The sequence below is a fragment of the Thunnus albacares genome, chromosome 2 (genome assembly GCF_914725855.1).
Source record: "Thunnus albacares chromosome 2, fThuAlb1.1, whole genome shotgun sequence".
Classification (NCBI taxonomy): domain Eukaryota; kingdom Metazoa; phylum Chordata; class Actinopteri; order Scombriformes; family Scombridae; genus Thunnus; species Thunnus albacares.
Window position 1 is genome coordinate 16,201,732 of NC_058107.1, and position 17,261 is coordinate 16,218,992.

A 17,261-nucleotide genomic window follows, 5' to 3' on the forward strand; every position below is an offset into this window, starting at 1 on the left:
GACTGCACTTTACCCTTGACATCTTAAGTCACGTTGCATTGAGCTTTAGGTCATTGTCAACACATTTTGGCTACACATTCCATCTATCTGTGTTGTCTTGAAGGGTCCTCTCTGGCTTTGGCTTACCATAGCAATGCTGATCTATTCTTTGTCGGAGAGGTTTCTGCTTTCAGCAAAACATCACAGACAGCTGACGTCTCGAGGAGAGATTAAGAATTACAGCGTGACCTCAAGGCTTCGTTTTGACCCAGTATCACTCAAACCTGTAACCCCTAACGATGGACAATTGCATAACAATGATCACTCATCAATACCTGCTGCGTAAATAACAGCTGATGAAATTTGAACAACATAAAAAAAACAGACTTGGTAGTATTCTTTATTTCAATCTCACATAACATGAAACACCAAAGAGTACAAAAAGTACCTTTAACGTATAAAAAATGTACTATTACAGGATATGCTGTCGTATAAATTGGCTATAATCAGTAGAAAAGTAAACTTATCTTAAATACAGTCTAATTTATCAAGACAAACACATAATCAGCAATCAATCCATTTAATTTCCCTTAATTTCCCAACATTCATAAGACAATTTGTAATGTTTGCAATTTTGTACAGTCTATAAAATCAAAGATCTCAGTGGTAAAAAAAAACATTTTCAGTCATTAATTATTAATTAAAGATTAGTGCGAAAAAATATTACAATAGCAGCTGATTCTGATAATAAGGCACCAGGTTAAGTGCAGCATCACTTTCCACTGAGTCAAATCAAGGTGCAGATTTGAAGTGAATAAGGCAAGGGTTTGTGTGGCTAAATCTTAGATAAACATATCATTTCAGTCCGTACAGAGAACAGTCATACCACTGGAATGATACCATGAGTGTCCAGTTTCACCACACTGAGCTCTTCATTCTCAAGGACACTGTACTGCATAAAAAACTGAATGTGTTGTACTGAAGTCAAGAGAATACTATAAAATACTGTAATAGAATCAACCTTTGTATTTTAAGCACCTGAACCGAGGCATTTGAATGGAGTGTAAAGTGTAAAATGGATTTATGATTATAAGGCAAGTCCATTGCAGTCTTCTGATCATATAGCATTTTCTAGCTACGCAAGCATGAGAACGGGATCCACGGGTGCCACTGTAGATAATCAAGTCAGGCACTGCGGCTACATTTAGAACTGAGCTACTTTATGTCACCAGTACAAAGTCCTTCTGTATGTTACTATGCCAATCAAGTCTATGGACAATTGTCCTGTTCAAATTTCTTACAGTGAAGCAGTTTGATAATGACGTGGTAGAATTTATTTTTCTTAACTTATGGTAACACATCACAGAAGCTACTTGTATTTGTATATTTGTAAGTTTCTACGGAAACCTGTATAAGTAAATAGAACAAAAAGTTATAAAAAAAAGTCTACAACAACATGTACATGAACAAAGAGAACTTAAAAGTGGCTTGTTAATTATCAAGCCATTGCAGCAAATTTGGTGATTTTGAATTAAGTGTTCCTTGATAGAGAAAATGTTCCCATTTCTTAAGTTAAGTAAACAATTTCAAGCACATCTGCATTTACAGAAAAAGTGCAATGTTCACAGAACCTAATAAGTCCCTTATTTCCTTTTTAAAAGCCCTGTAATTGTATTAAAAGATGTGAAAGACAGCATGAATTTGAGCTGAGCTTCATTAAATATCATTAAAAACATGTTGCCTTTGCTGTCCTCTGAATTTAGCGGTAAAGTATTTATGTTGATGATTAATTTCCCACTTATTTGTTTTAGCAACAAATGATGAATGTGCAGCAGTGTTTCAAGCTAATCATTGTTATGCAGTACATATTGTGTCTCGTTTTACAATCTAAAGTCCTCTTCAAACTAGGGAGTTTAGATAAGTGAAGGTGTGTGCAGGATCAACAGGTTTACTCTTCTGTTAACTCTGTGAATGGTACCACCTTCTTTCCAGCCACATACACCTCCACTATATTCCGGTCGTCACCTGTAAGAGAGGAAGAAGCAGAGACGAACATAAAGTAAATGGTAGGCTGCACTCCTGAGTCTGAAAAGTCTGAAATAATCTGAATTTGACACTCACCCATATTCAAGAACTTTTCCAACAGAATCTGAAATGAGAGTGATGAGGATTTTTTTTTTTTTTTTTGCTTTATTTGATTTATGTGTAAATGTGCTTGTTTATGCCACCCAATAGATTCAGACAGTGCCCTACTACCAACCTTTGGTCCCTCAGGCTGGACCAGGTCGATGGGTCCATCAGGAGCAGATACATTCACCCTCAGGGCGTCAAAGTCTTTGCCTACTTCAAAGTTTCCTGTTTGGTTATCCAGGGACAAAGCTAGAGAAACAACATATATTCAAAGACACTGTTATATTCTTTGCCCTCCTGTAAAATTGCATCAGTCATCATTAAAAATGTCTTTTTCCCAGAGCTGCTGGTGTATTAAATCAGGCATTTCCACTGCTGCACTCTCATACAGAGTGACTTCATGTCTTTAATACAGACACTTGAGCGAGAAAATTTACTGTTGGTGTAGAATTTGTCTGACAACTGTCACTTCTACACAATGCTCCCTCTGTTTCTGAGTGACAGCTGGTTTTGCGTCTTACCTTGGCTGCCTCCCAGCGTGGCCAGCCTGAACACCTCCTCAAAGGTGAGCGTGTCATGTTTTGGGTCCTGGATGGTCAAGAGTTTGGATGTTTCCACAGCTTTCCTCACAGCATCCAGCATAGAGGCCGAGTAGCCGCCCGCCACGTCTGATGCAGGACCACAAACACATCAGATGGGTCAAACTAACACGAGCAATCACAAGCATACATGTCCATTTCAAATTTTCAGATTTTTCCTGCCTTGAGACATTTTGTTTGTTTGTTTGTTTTTTACTTTCAGACAGATATTTAAACCAACAAAATACAAATGAGGTGATCAGCTGATGGTCAGCTGACCGACCAAAACATTCAGCTGACTACACTCACTAAAACAATAAAATAGCTGCTCTGCTCCCACCTGTTCCCAGACCCAGCTTCACTTTGAGGTTCAGGACATTTCTGACATTCAACAAACCACTGCACAACCTGGGTAGATGAAGAGAGATGACTAATTATACATGGATCAATAAAGTCTCATCTGTTTATAAATGTTCAACTGCTGATTTTTGCATTCAGGCATTTAAATATGATATACATATTAGGTGCTATTCAATTGGAAAAATCTGTGTTCTACAAAGCTTCCTGAACTTTAGTTCAAGGCATTTGGCCAAACAGGCGGGACTTACGAGATGTTGGAGTTGGGGCAGTGAGACAAAGAGGCTCCTGTCTCTCTGAACAAGACCAACTCTTCATCGCTGAGGTGGCAGCCATGGGCCATCACTGTCTGTGAATCATCACCATCATGAATAATATCGACCATGTTCGGCATTTATTTCAACATTGATGTTTTTCTACAAAAATGTCTCACCTTGTCAGTGAGCAGGTTGAATTTGTGGTAGACTTCTGTGTAGGACTTTGAATCACGGAACAGATCCTTAACAAGCTTCACTTCCTCCACGTTTTCACTGATGTGACTCTGGAAATAGACAAACACACTATCATATGTCAGACACCTGACTGTAACTCTCACAGAATCTGAGGCGCCGCCTTTGTGAAAAGCTGTAACAGGATAACTAATGTCAAATGCTATTCTACAACACTTGATTTAAATTCTTTCATGTCAGCTTTCTGTTTTTGAAAATTGTACGCCTGTGTATTAATTTCATTCTTTGAAAAACCCCACAGGTCCAACGCCAAGTGGTCTCTATGGCAACTGTCCCCTGTGGACATAGCCTGGTTTGGTTGCCACGGTGAGCTCACCTGAATGTGCAGGTTGTTATTCTTAGCGATTTCTCCCAACTCTCCGAGCAAGGCTCCTGTGCAGGATAGAGCAAAGCGGGGAGTCACCACTGGTTTCACCAGAGGGTACTGCCAAAAAACCAAGAGGGAGGAGACACAGGAATGGGTAAACAGAACAACGTCCTTTGGATATTTCTTACATTTTCTGTTATTGCCATGTTTATTGAATTGATCATATCATAGAATCTTACCTTCTTTTCCAAGAGCTCTGCAATGAACCTTGAGGGGAAAAAATAATAGTTATAATTCGTCTGGGTCTGCCACATTCACAACATCTGCAGGGGATTGTGGTTGCAGAGATATTTCTCTCTGTAAAATGGATACACTCATAGTTTTAGCAACAAAAACAGGCATATGAGGCAAATATTACTTCAGGATCAGGTGCACATTCTCTGTGATGTGCACATACATGTTTAAAAAGGGAGCCTACAGATGAACTGTTACCTTACATCATGGTACCATACTGTACATCCCAACTATATGTCACATATCTGTTGTTTTTGTCGCTATCTATGACATATTCTACTAGATGCAGTGGCTTTAAGCACTCAACGGAAACTTGCCCGCCTCTGCCTTTTCTCTGAGACACATTGAATAAATTCAGCGTAACTAAAGTTGTTGCCTCTGGGAATTTCTCCTCACTGAAAACGTCTTCAGTATTCAGCATGTTCTCACTAAAGTAAAAGGCCCAGTATTGTACTGATACATTAAACAAAAATAAGACTCATATCTCCATCATATCCTTTCAAAGGGCAAAATTAAGACTCATATCCTTTCAGCACACTGATACCTACAGATCTACAATACATGGAAATTACACGGTTGATACTCACCGACGGGTTTCCTCATGAGACTCCTGAGAGGACTCTTTGTAATGTTTCACAAAATTGTTAATGTCCATACACACCTTGCCCACCAAGGCACGCTGTCCAAACTTATCTACAAGAAAAATAAGGATAACAAGACTGTGACCTTTAGTATACAATATCATGTTTATATATGCTTGGAGTATCTAGGACACATATTCAAGAGCTATAAAATCTAAAGATTAATTCTAAAGAGGGTTATAAAGTGGAGTACTATATTTCTGTGTGTGGCAGTGCCAATCGCTTATGGCCATAAAACCCTGAGCATGCTTGACCTTGTTTGAGCTCAGATGCTATGCAGGGTCTAGTCTGGTTAGTATTTGCACGGGAGACTGCCTGAGAATACTGTGTGCTTTCAACATTTGGGGCTTTTTGTTATACATTCAACAATGTGTTTCTTTCACAAGAGCAACAACTGTCCCAACTTAAGAAGAGGAACGACAGTCCAAACCCAACAAGAGCTTTGCACTCACACCTTCTTTTCTCTGTAACACTTAACGGAAGAGTTCCTCTTCTCTATGTTTCATAATGCCCAGTATGTAGTAAGTAACACCTATTTGAACACATCCCATCTGCTCTGATCTCAGATGCTAAGCAGAGTCTGGCCAGGTTAGTACTTGAATAGGAGACTTCTTGGACATTCTAGGTGCTGCAAGCTTTTACACTTTTTGTTATACATTCAACAATAAGTTTTGTCCACAAGAACAACATACCCAATAGTCCCAACCAGTTTATGATATCGCAGCTTAGATTGCCCAGGAGGTGACAAATATTTGAGAGCTCTAAATTATACATGCTAACTCTAATGAGGCTGACGAAGTGCAGAACTTTGTCAATAGTGTTTGTTAATTGCTTACTGACATAATGCCACGTCCAATAGTCTAAGAGTCCAGCCTGGTTAATAATTGGATGGGAGACTGCCTTGAAATACCAGGTGCTATAAGCTTTTAGGCTTTTTATTATTTCCTTGTCCACATGTCTGTAGCATAATACAGCATTTCAGGTCTTTTGCATGTCAGAGTTAAACTTGCTGTCACTCACAAGCCCTAATCCTTGTTATGTTGTATGAAATCACATGCAGACACACATACTATACATGAAATACAGCTAGCTAGATACATATTGCACAAGCGCATGCACAGACTCTTACACGCACAGACATGCACAATAAAACCTATCATTTAAACTCTGTAAGTCTTTAACCTCCATCCCCAGTGCAGAGTTAAGATAATGTTTTTATTTCTATCCTGTCAAATATGCAAGCCTATACTTAAAGCTAAATGTAGACAAGTAAAACTGTACATCTGGGCCTCTTTACATGAGACTTATATGTATATGCCAGAGCTCAAGAACCAGTGCATTAAAATGTTAACATGTTTTAATTTACATGTAGTCCTTTCACAAATATACTTGTTGTAATTGTGTTAGGTATACCTCTGCCCAAGTTTTTGCTTGTGCAGAAAGGAAGAGAATTATAGATATGTAAGTCATGCAGGCTACAGTTTGGGGTTTCAGTTCCTGATTGACTAAATATATAACAGGAAAATGTGTGTGTTATACGAGTTTGAACATGGTATGACAGTTATGCAAATAACAGTTGATTACAACAGGGGGATCCTGTAGTGCAGGGCCAGATTAATCCGCGAGACAGCCTGGTGTTATTCTAGCAGATTAGACAAAGTTGAGCAGAGATAATAAGGATGGTAATGTATAAACTGACCTGTCCTAACAGATGCAACAAACAATCAAGTACACTGTAGTCCTGAGAAGAGCTCAGACAAAATAAGTGAAAACACCTGTGTGGAGGTGGAGGTATAGGAGCTTTATGGAAGAATATAGACATAAACTTAATATCATCTGAAATGTCTCCAAAAATCTTGAAATACTGACAAAGGACCTCTCTATAAGAAGGCTTTCAATGATGCTGCCTTTTCATTCCAGTGGTATTTGCACTTTAGTGGAGATTAATCTTCCAATTTCCAGAGGAACCAACTAATTGACACACATTATAGAGCAGTTTTGGGATGAGGAAAAGCAGGAGAGCTCAGCATGAACTACATGATGAAGTCAACATGTAATAATGACATTTTTCACTGCAGAAATGCTGTGTCATGTTGTAGCAGAAAAACCCCAGGTGGAACTAATGTCTGTTCCATGAGGACTTCACTACCACAAGCCTAAGTGGAATGCAGTACTAATTCACACTATTAGTTATACCTGCACTTTTCCTGCTGTAACATATCAAAATGGCCTCTGTAAAAGAGGTCTGTGTCCCGTGTCCCAGTGGAACGTTTCTGGTGTCTTGTTGAATCCATAGCGAACGTGTGTTATTTGTACCAAAAAATAAATAAATAAATGCTGAGTTAACAAACAAACAAAAGATCAGACGGCTGTGTTACTGTAAGACAGAAGATATCCTGGTTTATATCATTTGACTCAACTCAAATTATTTTATTGTCACCCAAAATGCTGAGATGATGACACTATGAGTTAAATAACCATATTATTAGGTTTGCCAATGTAGTTCTGCCCAACTTCAACTTATGATCATGTCATATCAAAATTTTGATAATTAATCATTTTCAACTTGTAAATAGCATTCATGTCAACATTTACGTCACTTCTGAAGCCTCCAATATATCTGATTTGGTGGTTAATAATACATGAGCACATGAACACTTCAATTTCATACACTTCAACTAGACTTCAACTTTTGTAGGTCTTACATTTTCTCTGCTATTTCAGCTTCTTTCAGTGTTGCTATTTTGAATGCCATTTGAACTATGACTTCAACTGTTTTGGTATTTCAACTATTTTAAGTGTTTTGGGGCTTTTCAGCAGAGCCCATAAGAGTTCACTTAAATGTTATTCAGAAAATGTAGCCTTTTCTAGTTATCATTAATTCTATACATTGGTCATATTTATATGAATTTCATGTCAGATTTTGCTTGGTAGGGGGAGCATGTGAGGGTGACGTCCACCAGTTATAACATAACTCCATGAAACGAATGGTGAGTTATGTACTATATATAGCGTTCTGCTGCAACCAGTATGGTGTTACAGATATTGAACATGATCAGCAGGTCATTAAACAGTTCCAGTCAAGTACAGCAGAACATGTGCGTTTAAATCAGACTTCTCCAGGACCTTAGACTTTGGACCTTACAAGATTGTTGCATGAGAAAATTTTAAATACATGTATTAGAGCTAGAACTAGAACTACAGAAAACCAGCCTTCTTCTAGGTTTCTCTACGTCTCACTGTGATGTCTTTTACAATAAAAAGTTAACATGTACCCATGCGCACACACAAACACACACACTGAAAAACCACGATTTTCAGCAAAATGAAACAGCCGCTCAGAACAGGATGAAGGTGAAGGTTCAATGACCCTAAACACACAAAAAGACTGCGTAAAGCTTCCAAAGCCAGTGTGCAATTCAGTGTGGTTGTATTGTTACGTATTTATGTGAGTGCTCAGTAATATGTAACATGACACCAAGGTGATGAGGACGAGGCATAAAGGTGAACAAAATAAGATTGTTTCTGACCCAGCTGCAAAGGGAAACAGCCACAGTGGGTAGAAAAACATATCAGACCCATGAATCACATATTGAGCTGCTGATTTGATTATAATAATGAGTATACAGACAAGGCACAAGTGCTGACTGAGGACTCTCTCTCTGTTTCTATTGACAAAGATAACATTTACAGAACACACTTACATTACTAGTATTTTCTTCTGTTTATCATAGGAGCAGCTCCCACTTTTTACTAGTTACTAATACAAACTGGCAACTTCAAAACAATCCACTGTTCATTGTAATATACACTAATAATAATAATAATAACAATATAAATGATTGGATCAAAATGTGTGTGTGTGTGTGTGTGCGTGTGTGTTTTGATTGTGGGACTTCTTACGTGCAATGTCGCCCAGCAGGAGAGAAGCATCTGTATGTATGGTAGCAAAGTAACATGCAGTGGTTGTTCCGTTTCTCAGCGTCCTTCTCTGTAAAGCACAGGGATCATTTTACAGGATTAAGACAACATTTTTTTCTCTTCTCTATGTGTTGTTAAGACACTGAATTGTTCTCAAATCACAGGCTGTGTAACAATAGGCTGTGTCATTGAATTTTTCACTTTCCCAGTTGTTCCTGAGGCAGCTTGTAATGCCATCAGCTATAGTTTACCATCATAAACATATCAAACCTCTCGCAGTGTGCCACAGGACTCCGTTTTGGCTAACTGTATGTATTTCATTCAAAAGGCATAATGCTGGCAAACTCACCACTACTTGATTGTAAACTTTTCTGGCAAAGTCCATGTCCTTGAAGCGTGACTCCATCGGAAAGGTGTATGTATTGAGCCACTCCAGTAACGGCATGTCCAGGGCTGTGCCAATGTAGCTGTACTGGGGTGCATGGATGTGGGTGTCCACCATCCCTGGCATGAAGAACTCACTGCGGTGCAGCAAGCCATGAAAATGGTTAAAATATATTGTTTTTATGTCCTAAATTGTTCTAAATGATCCACTGTAAAAAAAAAAAATTAAAAAGTGATGCATGCTGATATTTTATAGTAGAGTAACAGATATAATATCATTGTTGATGCAGAAAATACAGGTCTTTGACTTATTGAAGTCAACAAGTATAAAGCCCTGTAAATGAAAATTATATCCAGTAAATAATTTATACATTCTACTTACTGTTGTGTCAGTTGAGTGACTTCAGATGGGCTGAATCCAAAAGCCTGAGACACTTTGTCTAGCTCTTCGCCTTTCCGAATGAAAGCAATCTAATGGCAGAAAGGAAATCAATTAATGGTTAGGCTGTATGAATAAACTACAACTACAGTGTGTGGATGAGTGTTTGGATGTTAAAAAAAAAAAAAAAAAAGAATAAGCTGTGAGAGCTGAAAACATCATACATGTGTACTTGTATCTAATTTTTATCTAAACGAACAACTTCTGTAGCAAGTTGAGTGTCTTCCTTATGTAATGTTATAAAACCTTTTTGTGTGCATGTCTCTGAGGGTGTTGATGCACAGTTCTTTTCATATCTCTATCCACTACATAATTAATTAATTCATTAATAACCAGTCTATGACTTCCTTGTGTATGAGTATGGAGCCAATACAATTTTTCTTTGGATGGCTTAACGACGTTTTTATGAATTTGAATCCCCCTTGTTGTATTTTAAGAGGCTACTTAAGATTGTAATGATAGGTTTGTGTTTAAGGGCGTAGTGTTGGCCAAAATGTGAAAGCAACAGCTGTTTTTATTATGTAACTGATTCACACATTTGATCAACTCTGACGTCTTTTATACCAAATTGTTAGTGCGCAACGTTTGGAATAACTAGATCTATAAATGTTTATCAAACTATAGCCAAAGGCATATGTAGATGAGCCCACGTTTTTTCAAACAGCCAACTTCTCAATCATACCAAAACCCGTTATTAGATTTGTTTTTAGATATTTTAGAGTCAAACCTTTCCCTCCGTATCCACTCCCAGGAGCGCATCTTCCAGGATCTGCACCGCTGTTTGCTGGGTCGCGTGGATAAATGTTCCTCTGAAGATGTGCGCAGTAGTCGTGGAGGGTCTGTTAGAGTTTGCCATCCCTTCACCAGATCAGGTCGGAGTCGGGCTGTTAGACCTGTCGCAGCAACAGCGTACCGGGGTTTTGTTTTCTGGGAACTGTGATCACCACGACACAGGGGGACGCAATGATCCACTTGACTGAAATGACAATCAACAGCCAATGGGAGCGCGCAGAAATATGGGGTGTGTGTAAGGGTTTTGCAGGATCGGTCAAGAAGATAAGTAGCCTTCTCCCTGTATCAACGCACGTCAGCGGTGTACTTGGAAACGTGTCAAGGTTTTGCTTTTGTCTTACAGCTTGTGTTCAAATGCGGATGTATCTGAGAACTGTCTGCGCCTTTGAACTGTGTCGGTTTAATAATCAATCAGAGTGACCAATTAGCCTAAATTACGTGTCAGTCAAGGTGCTGCCAAGAAACTTAATAGCTGTTGCTATTTGGTGGGAAATAACATCAGGCCAGATGCAGAGACACCAAACGCGCAAATGTTTCAAACGTTTCTTTTTTGTAGATTAAATAAATAAAGTGTGACTCCGCATCACTCTTGCTTAAATCTCAGATAAAATGAGGGCAGAGAAAACCGTGGTGTCCCCAAAATTAATCAAAAAGCTCATCTATCATTTCATAAGTAGTTTAGAGAAGGTTCAAGTTCAAGTGGATCTGCGACTTCTTTACTGTGCAGCAACTTATTATATTTATTTAATTCTTTTAGCCCTCAAAATGCATTTAAGCAGCATAGGCTATGAATAAATTACCTTAAAGCACAATATGTACCATCTGTCTTTCGGAGTGCCAACGGCAGGTTAACGTCGAAACATTCGCATATGAGCACTTCCTCTTGTGAATGAACTTGAATTTTGAAATTACTATGTGACGCAAACGCCGCTAGAAGTCTGAGCCATGTGAGGATACGTGGCAGGCAGCACACGCACGTCTCCTCTGGGTCTCTCTTTGGTTTGTTATGTGTTCCTTTTAGTCAGTTTCTCACGTGCGTCACTTCACGTTTGGGAAATGTTGTCATGATTCCGGGACTTTCCCATTAGACATAAGTGGCACCTTACTTCTTCATAATAACACAGTAATCAAGGAGGGAACAGTGTAATAATAGGGGTAAGTGCAGCGGTAAGTATTATATTGGTAATAACACTGAGAATATCCTCTCAATGTTTGGGTTAGATTTATATTATATCTTAAGGTAACAACGGGCAGGACACAGCAGTGACACCGTATAGTAATAAAACACACAGTATAGTGGGGTTAGAAAACATTTAACATAATACCTTCATAAACCACAGATGAAATTTCTCTTCCCATATCATTCCATCATTGTCTTTTGTCATGTTCATAATATTACTTTAAATGCTCTTAATTCACCTTGAAAACTGTTTGCTAACCACAAATTAGGACTGGAAAATGCAAAACCACCAAATTTATCCTTAATTTCTCTTTTTATAGTCTTTTTTCACTGATGATTTTTTACATGTCAAATATTTTTCCATATTTAGCATTCTGTAATGAACCCAATCAAGTTCACACCTCACTAAAACAGTTTCAACACAAACTGAGCACTATAACCTTCATGAATGTAAGATATATTGCAGTACTGTTATATAGGACCTAAGCTAGATACTATATCAACATTGGTAACAGGATGTAAGTTTATTGTTGGTGTGTCATTGATGTAGCAAACACCACTGGGCTTTTAGTTTTGTTATTACTCATTGGGTCTGTTCCAGACCGCAGGTTGAATGGGTATCTGGATAATTTTGACTCAAAATAACAGATACTTAAGTAAACTTGTTACTTGGAAAAAACTAGGGGATTTCCAAAACCAGGTCAATATGAGGTTGGCGTTAAGTCATGAGTGTAAAAGGAGAGCAGAGACAGAGGATCACACCAGGCACTGAACTCAAAAATTAATCCATTCATATGTCCTGATGCCACATATGAGGAAGTAAGGACTGAAATATTGTCACATTCTTTTAAATTTATCAACCATTTGATGAATGACAGCACATACTCATCTTGGTTGACACCAGCACACATGTAAGACTCATTTCTGTGAATAACTTATCAAGTGACAGGAAGTGTCAAGGGTGGCTGAGGATGAAGAAAAACGAGAACTTACACATGTCCAAAGATAACTTCCTGCCAAAAAGGTTTCCATAAAGATTTGGGATTACACACTGTTCCAGCACCAAACAGAAAAATCTCTCAGCCATGCAGTAGTGTGCAGATGGGATGAGAAAACAATACATGTGTAGGTTACAGATGGTGTGCAGAAATTTTGGTGAAATTTGAACAAATATAGCAGATTTTTAATGAACTTTCAAAGACTTCTACACCAACAGTCAACAATCAGAACTGTGCCCATATTTGATGTACATTGTCTGGAAATTACATATCAGCTTTACACACCAGTTTTAATATTAAGGAAGGAATTCAAGATATAGCCTACTTCAAAAATGCAGTTATTAGCTTTATGAGTTATTCTGAGGAAAATCAGTTGATATTTTTACTGAATTTAGTTATGTTTAGTGTAGAGGCAATGACAAAAGGGAAAAGGGGTGGGGGACAGGCCTAAAATAGTGATATTTTGCAACATTTAGTTGATCCAAAAACTTCATATGTCAGAAAATCTCATCTACCACAATAAATACACTGCTGTAGAGCTGCTGGTTGTGTGGTCAATATTTCACTGTCAGTTCTAATGTCTTCACTGTTCCTTCCTTCTTCTTCTTCACTTCTACTCTTTACAAATCCTCCACTTCTTCCTTTTAGTGACACTGATACTTGATTGCTTCTAAGTTAAAAGGGGTTCTCCCCGTATCTTCCAGTAATATGCAGGTGCTTCTCAGATCAGGGACAGCAAACATTAGAGAGAAAAGACCGGAGTAGATTAATTGATCTGCAGCCATTAACAGTGCAAACAGACTAACATTTTGAAATGACTGTCTTTATCAGAATTAAAAAAAGACTTTAAGGCTTCTGTTGGTTCAATTATTGTCAAAAGAATAAATAGCTTGGGTAAATGTATCTAAATGAATGTACACAGCGTGCAGGTTTTTATTACAGTACATTCAAATACTGAATATATATATCTAACTGGTATTGCTTGTGAACGGACTGGAGAATGTACAGTACATTATACAGCCCATTCATCACTTGACAGGCTTTCGATGGAGACCAACTCAAATAAAAAAAAGGATGTACAATCATTCAAAAGCTTTCTGAATCATCTGGGAGCTTCTGTTTGCTCAGCTGTTGTTGACATTAACTTATCATCCAGCAATGTTGTTAATTTGCTTTAGTTCATTTGAGAATGGTCACATCACGAACCACATACTGTATATAGATATGAAAACTTCTTTTGTATACACTGTATGTAAAAACAACAGAAAAAGTCCACTTGGCACATTAGCCTTTCTTTGTCTTTAGTCTTTAATCTTAACTTGGGACACATCTGGAAGTACAGCAGACTTGTTCTTCTGTGTTTTCTTTGGTCCTGAGTCACTGTCAAAGTCTTCATCATCATCTCCAAGGTCACCAAAATCATCATCATCATAATCATCATCACTGTCCAAGTTATCCGTGTCCTTCTTTCCTTGCCCACGTCCTTTCCTTTTCTGTTCTCCATCTTCTTCCTTCTCTGTGTTGTCCAGGTGTGAGTTAACTCTGCAAAGTGACATAAAAACAACATGAGGTGGTGTCAATGGCTATCTTTTTTGTGCTCTTACAAGAGACAAGAAAAAAAACATTTATGTTCTGTTATCTTGTCATCAGGCAGATAAATAAATAATGAGAATAAACGCATACAATATGTGAGAGGGGAATTAAATGAAGATGTAAAGACTGAAGGTAAAATGCTGTCAATCAGTCCAAAGTCAATTTAAAAAAAATAAATAAATAAATAAAAAATGTTGTAATGTGTCTCATGTCCACAAGATGGCAGACTTGCAATAAAATTAACTGTTTGTGCTAGTCAGTCAGGAAAATTACAATCTTTTTTTCTTTTTACTTCATAATAAAAATAATAATATTTCCAGCCAACCTATAGAAAATGAACACATGTACCATTGTGAATCATTTAATTCATATACGATTAGAAGACCAGCATGGCCACACTAAGCAGAGAAAGATTTCCTCAACAGTAAGCAGAAAAGGTGAAAATGTGTGCAAGGTCAGAACACAAAATGACTTAACATTCATTTGCACACACATATTTTTAATAATACAGCAGCGCTTACGGAATAACAATGTCCTCTTTCTTTCCACACTTGCAGCAGATGTCGAGCTGAAGAGAACAGGGCTTACAGATGATGTGATACGCATCCTTCACACTCTTCTGAGAACACTTGACACTGAAATATGAAAATATGCAAGCACACATCAATTTGCATACCAGAGACAAACTACAAACAGGCAGCTCTCTGTTGTTTGTTTCCCACAAAATAAAAACAAATAACAAATCCAAGAAGCAACACTTCACTGCACGTACACAATTGATGGACACACCTAAACATATTGTTCGGGCACCTCAGTTGAATGAGAAAGTGTGTCCAAACTTCTGACCTGTACTGTATGTTGCAGGGAAATTCATGCATGAGTCTGGTTTAAATTTACAGTGGCGTCTTTTAATCAAAGTCTGCCTCTTTGTTGGGAGTTCAAAGTATACTGTAACATTTCTTATGTCTTATACCTGACCAGTAGCTTCATGTAATAATTTATGATGGTATGAATCCGGGAAAAGTTGCAAATCTTGGCTGTTGTGAACCTGTAACTTGCTTAAATGAATGAATGCATTAACTAGTTTATTAGCATAATTATACTCCATGTTGAAGTTGCTTTGATGATTAATCAGTTCAGCAGCAATTACTTTCTTCTTTACTGTGACAGATCAAATGAGTGGGGAGCTGGGGCTGGGTGATATGGATAAAATCAAATATCACAATATTTTTTGACTAAATACCTTGATATCAATCTTGTAGGGATGACTATTTGTGCTTTCACAAAATATTTACACAACGAGATTTTTGATAAATAATCATTAGTAATCAGTTCAGAAAATTATATCACTTTACTGTAATGCAGCCTTTAAACGCACAATATGTCATTTCTACCGCTAGGAGTCTCTCAATCAAAACAATAACAAAAGGCGGAGCGTGATGACGGTGTGAAGTAGCGTGGAATCATGGGAGCTGTTGTCTTTATTGTTGAACAACCAGTTTACCCAGGATTACTTCAGTGTCCATCATTCAGGATGTTTTTACTGGGAGCCAAATTATCTGCAGAGGTCTCCTCCTCTCCAAAACAAACAGGTCCGGTGATTAAAACAGGTAAAAACACTGAATGAAGCAGTTTCACATTAAAAATCAGTGATCTCCGACGCTGTTCCGTGGACACAGGACGCCCGGTAGGGGCTGCGAGCCGAGCTGCTGTAAACGTTTGCTTAGCTTGCTTCTCTGATAACTTAAGATACAGATGTTCAGCAGGTTTTCACCGTGGGCCGAATAATCCGCAGAGGTCTCCATCTCTCCAAAACAAAAGTACACTGGGAATAAAACTGGTAAAAACAACTCGGGCTGCTAGCCGAGCTGCTGCTAACGTTTTCTCAGCTTGTTTCACTGATAATTTAAGATCCAGACGTCCAATGACTAAAATCCTTTATCAGGTTAAAAGATACAGTTAACAATGGCCAAGATCTAAAAGGTTTATCATAAAAATGTGGCTTGAAACTGAATAAAAGTTAATTTATGTCAATTTATTTATGCTTCTGGTGGGCAACCATAATACCGACGTATTATCTTGTGCAGGTATGCTCTTTCGTAGAGGGGGTATGACGCCATTGGCAGGCGACCAAATGAAACAATTGATTAGCCTAATATTACTGATTTCTCTGGGTTTGAAAATTGTTGGAAACATTTGAGATAATGTAAGCACACAACTCAACAAAATACATAACATAGGTCTAGTTGTTTTTAGACATTTTAATGCAGAATAGTTACGTATTATAGTTTCAAAACCAGGAAAAGACTACACTTATATTATATCACATATCACAATATCCAAAATCTAACACCATATATCGTCTCATATCACGATATTGATATAATATCAATATATAGCCCAGCCCTAGTGGGGATATTCATGAACAGAAATGGAAGTGCAGCTGCAATTAATTAATGGGTGTAAACCCAGGTGTACTCACCATTTTCGGGGTTGTGTTAGTGTCTTGTATTTGTTGTACTTGACTTTCCACTCAAGAATATCTTTACAGTGTTGGCAGAGCCCATCGTGGATTTTCGATTTTGCTTTCTATAATTGAGATCACATGAGCAGAAACATGATGATAAAACAACAGGTTGTGGCAGCATGGCTACTGACAAAAAACAGCTCTTTATTAACTGTGTGAAATATACAATGTAACTTTAATTTCAAAACTGCTGTCACGTAGTTGAGCCGTGTACCTCAGCAGACTGACTACACATCACATCAAGGCGGTTCACGCACCTTTACTTGCACAGTCGCTCCGTATTTGTCGTTTTTGAAGGCGACGGTGTTTTGATGCTTCTGGGCTCGCGACCGAGATGCATTACCTTTCTGAGAACTCATCCTATTTTCTGATTTCTAGTTACACATGGTACATAGGTAGAAGACTCGAACAACCATGCCAGAAGGAGCGCTAACCCGGAAAGAGATGAAACGTCATTGAGGTCAAAACACGAACCCTCCACTTTTTCTCAAAAATGGTTAAAATAAATAAAAATAAAAAACAATTCGTTAGAATAAAAAAATACACGTATTGCGCACACTGCTTCTGCATGAACAAATACCGTAAATAAAGTTGTTATTATGTCAATGACGTCACCAGTTACTGATTGAAAC

At 38.0% G+C, this 17,261-nt stretch overlaps 2 protein-coding genes across 2 annotated transcripts; both read right to left on the reverse strand.

Annotated features, from left to right (window-relative positions):
• Nucleotides 1-366: 366 nt before the first annotated feature.
• Nucleotides 367-10,753, reverse strand: gda (guanine deaminase). Its single transcript, XM_044368780.1, has 14 exons — nt 10,267-10,753; nt 9,483-9,571; nt 9,066-9,237; nt 8,699-8,786; nt 4,742-4,847; nt 4,100-4,127; nt 3,870-3,977; nt 3,478-3,585; nt 3,296-3,393; nt 3,028-3,095; nt 2,631-2,777; nt 2,240-2,358; nt 2,101-2,128; nt 367-2,004 (listed from the first exon to the last, which is right to left on the reverse strand). Exons 1-14 carry the CDS (start codon nt 10,393-10,395, stop codon nt 1,928-1,930), a joined length of 1,365 nt encoding a protein of 454 aa, XP_044224715.1. The 5' UTR covers nt 10,396-10,753; the 3' UTR covers nt 367-1,927.
• A 2,659-nt stretch (nt 10,754-13,412) lies between these two features.
• c2h9orf85 (chromosome 2 C9orf85 homolog) lies at nt 13,413-17,120 on the reverse strand. The gene is made up of 4 exons (XM_044368802.1): nt 16,887-17,120; nt 16,585-16,691; nt 14,624-14,737; nt 13,413-14,051 (listed from the first exon to the last, which is right to left on the reverse strand). The coding sequence occupies exons 1-4, from the start codon at nt 16,986-16,988 to the stop codon at nt 13,811-13,813; spliced, it is 564 nt and encodes a 187-aa protein (XP_044224737.1). The 5' UTR covers nt 16,989-17,120; the 3' UTR covers nt 13,413-13,810.
• Nucleotides 17,121-17,261: the final 141 nt, after the last annotated feature.

What these genes read in the sequence shown, in the direction of transcription:
- gda (XM_044368780.1), bottom strand. Translation starts at nt 10,395, where the DNA reads ATGGCAAACTCTAACAGACCCTCCACGACTACTGCGCACATCTTCAGA. An exon ending in CAGAGCTCTTGGAAAAGAAG is followed by an intron (nt 3,978 to 4,099) that starts GTAAGATTCTAT and finishes GTTTTTTGGCAG; the next exon opens with TACCCTCTGGTGAAACCAGT. An exon ending in GGAAAAGTTCTTGAATATGG is followed by an intron (nt 2,005 to 2,100) that starts GTGAGTGTCAAA and finishes CCTCTCTTACAG; the next exon opens with GTGACGACCGGAATATAGTG.
- c2h9orf85 (XM_044368802.1), bottom strand. Translation starts at nt 16,988, where the DNA reads ATGAGTTCTCAGAAAGGTAATGCATCTCGGTCGCGAGCCCAGAAGCAT. An exon ending in GAGCGACTGTGCAAGTAAAG is followed by an intron (nt 16,692 to 16,886) that starts GTGCGTGAACCG and finishes TCTCAATTATAG; the next exon opens with AAAGCAAAATCGAAAATCCA. An exon ending in AAAGAGGACATTGTTATTCC is followed by an intron (nt 14,052 to 14,623) that starts GTAAGCGCTGCT and finishes GTCACTTTGCAG; the next exon opens with AGTTAACTCACACCTGGACA.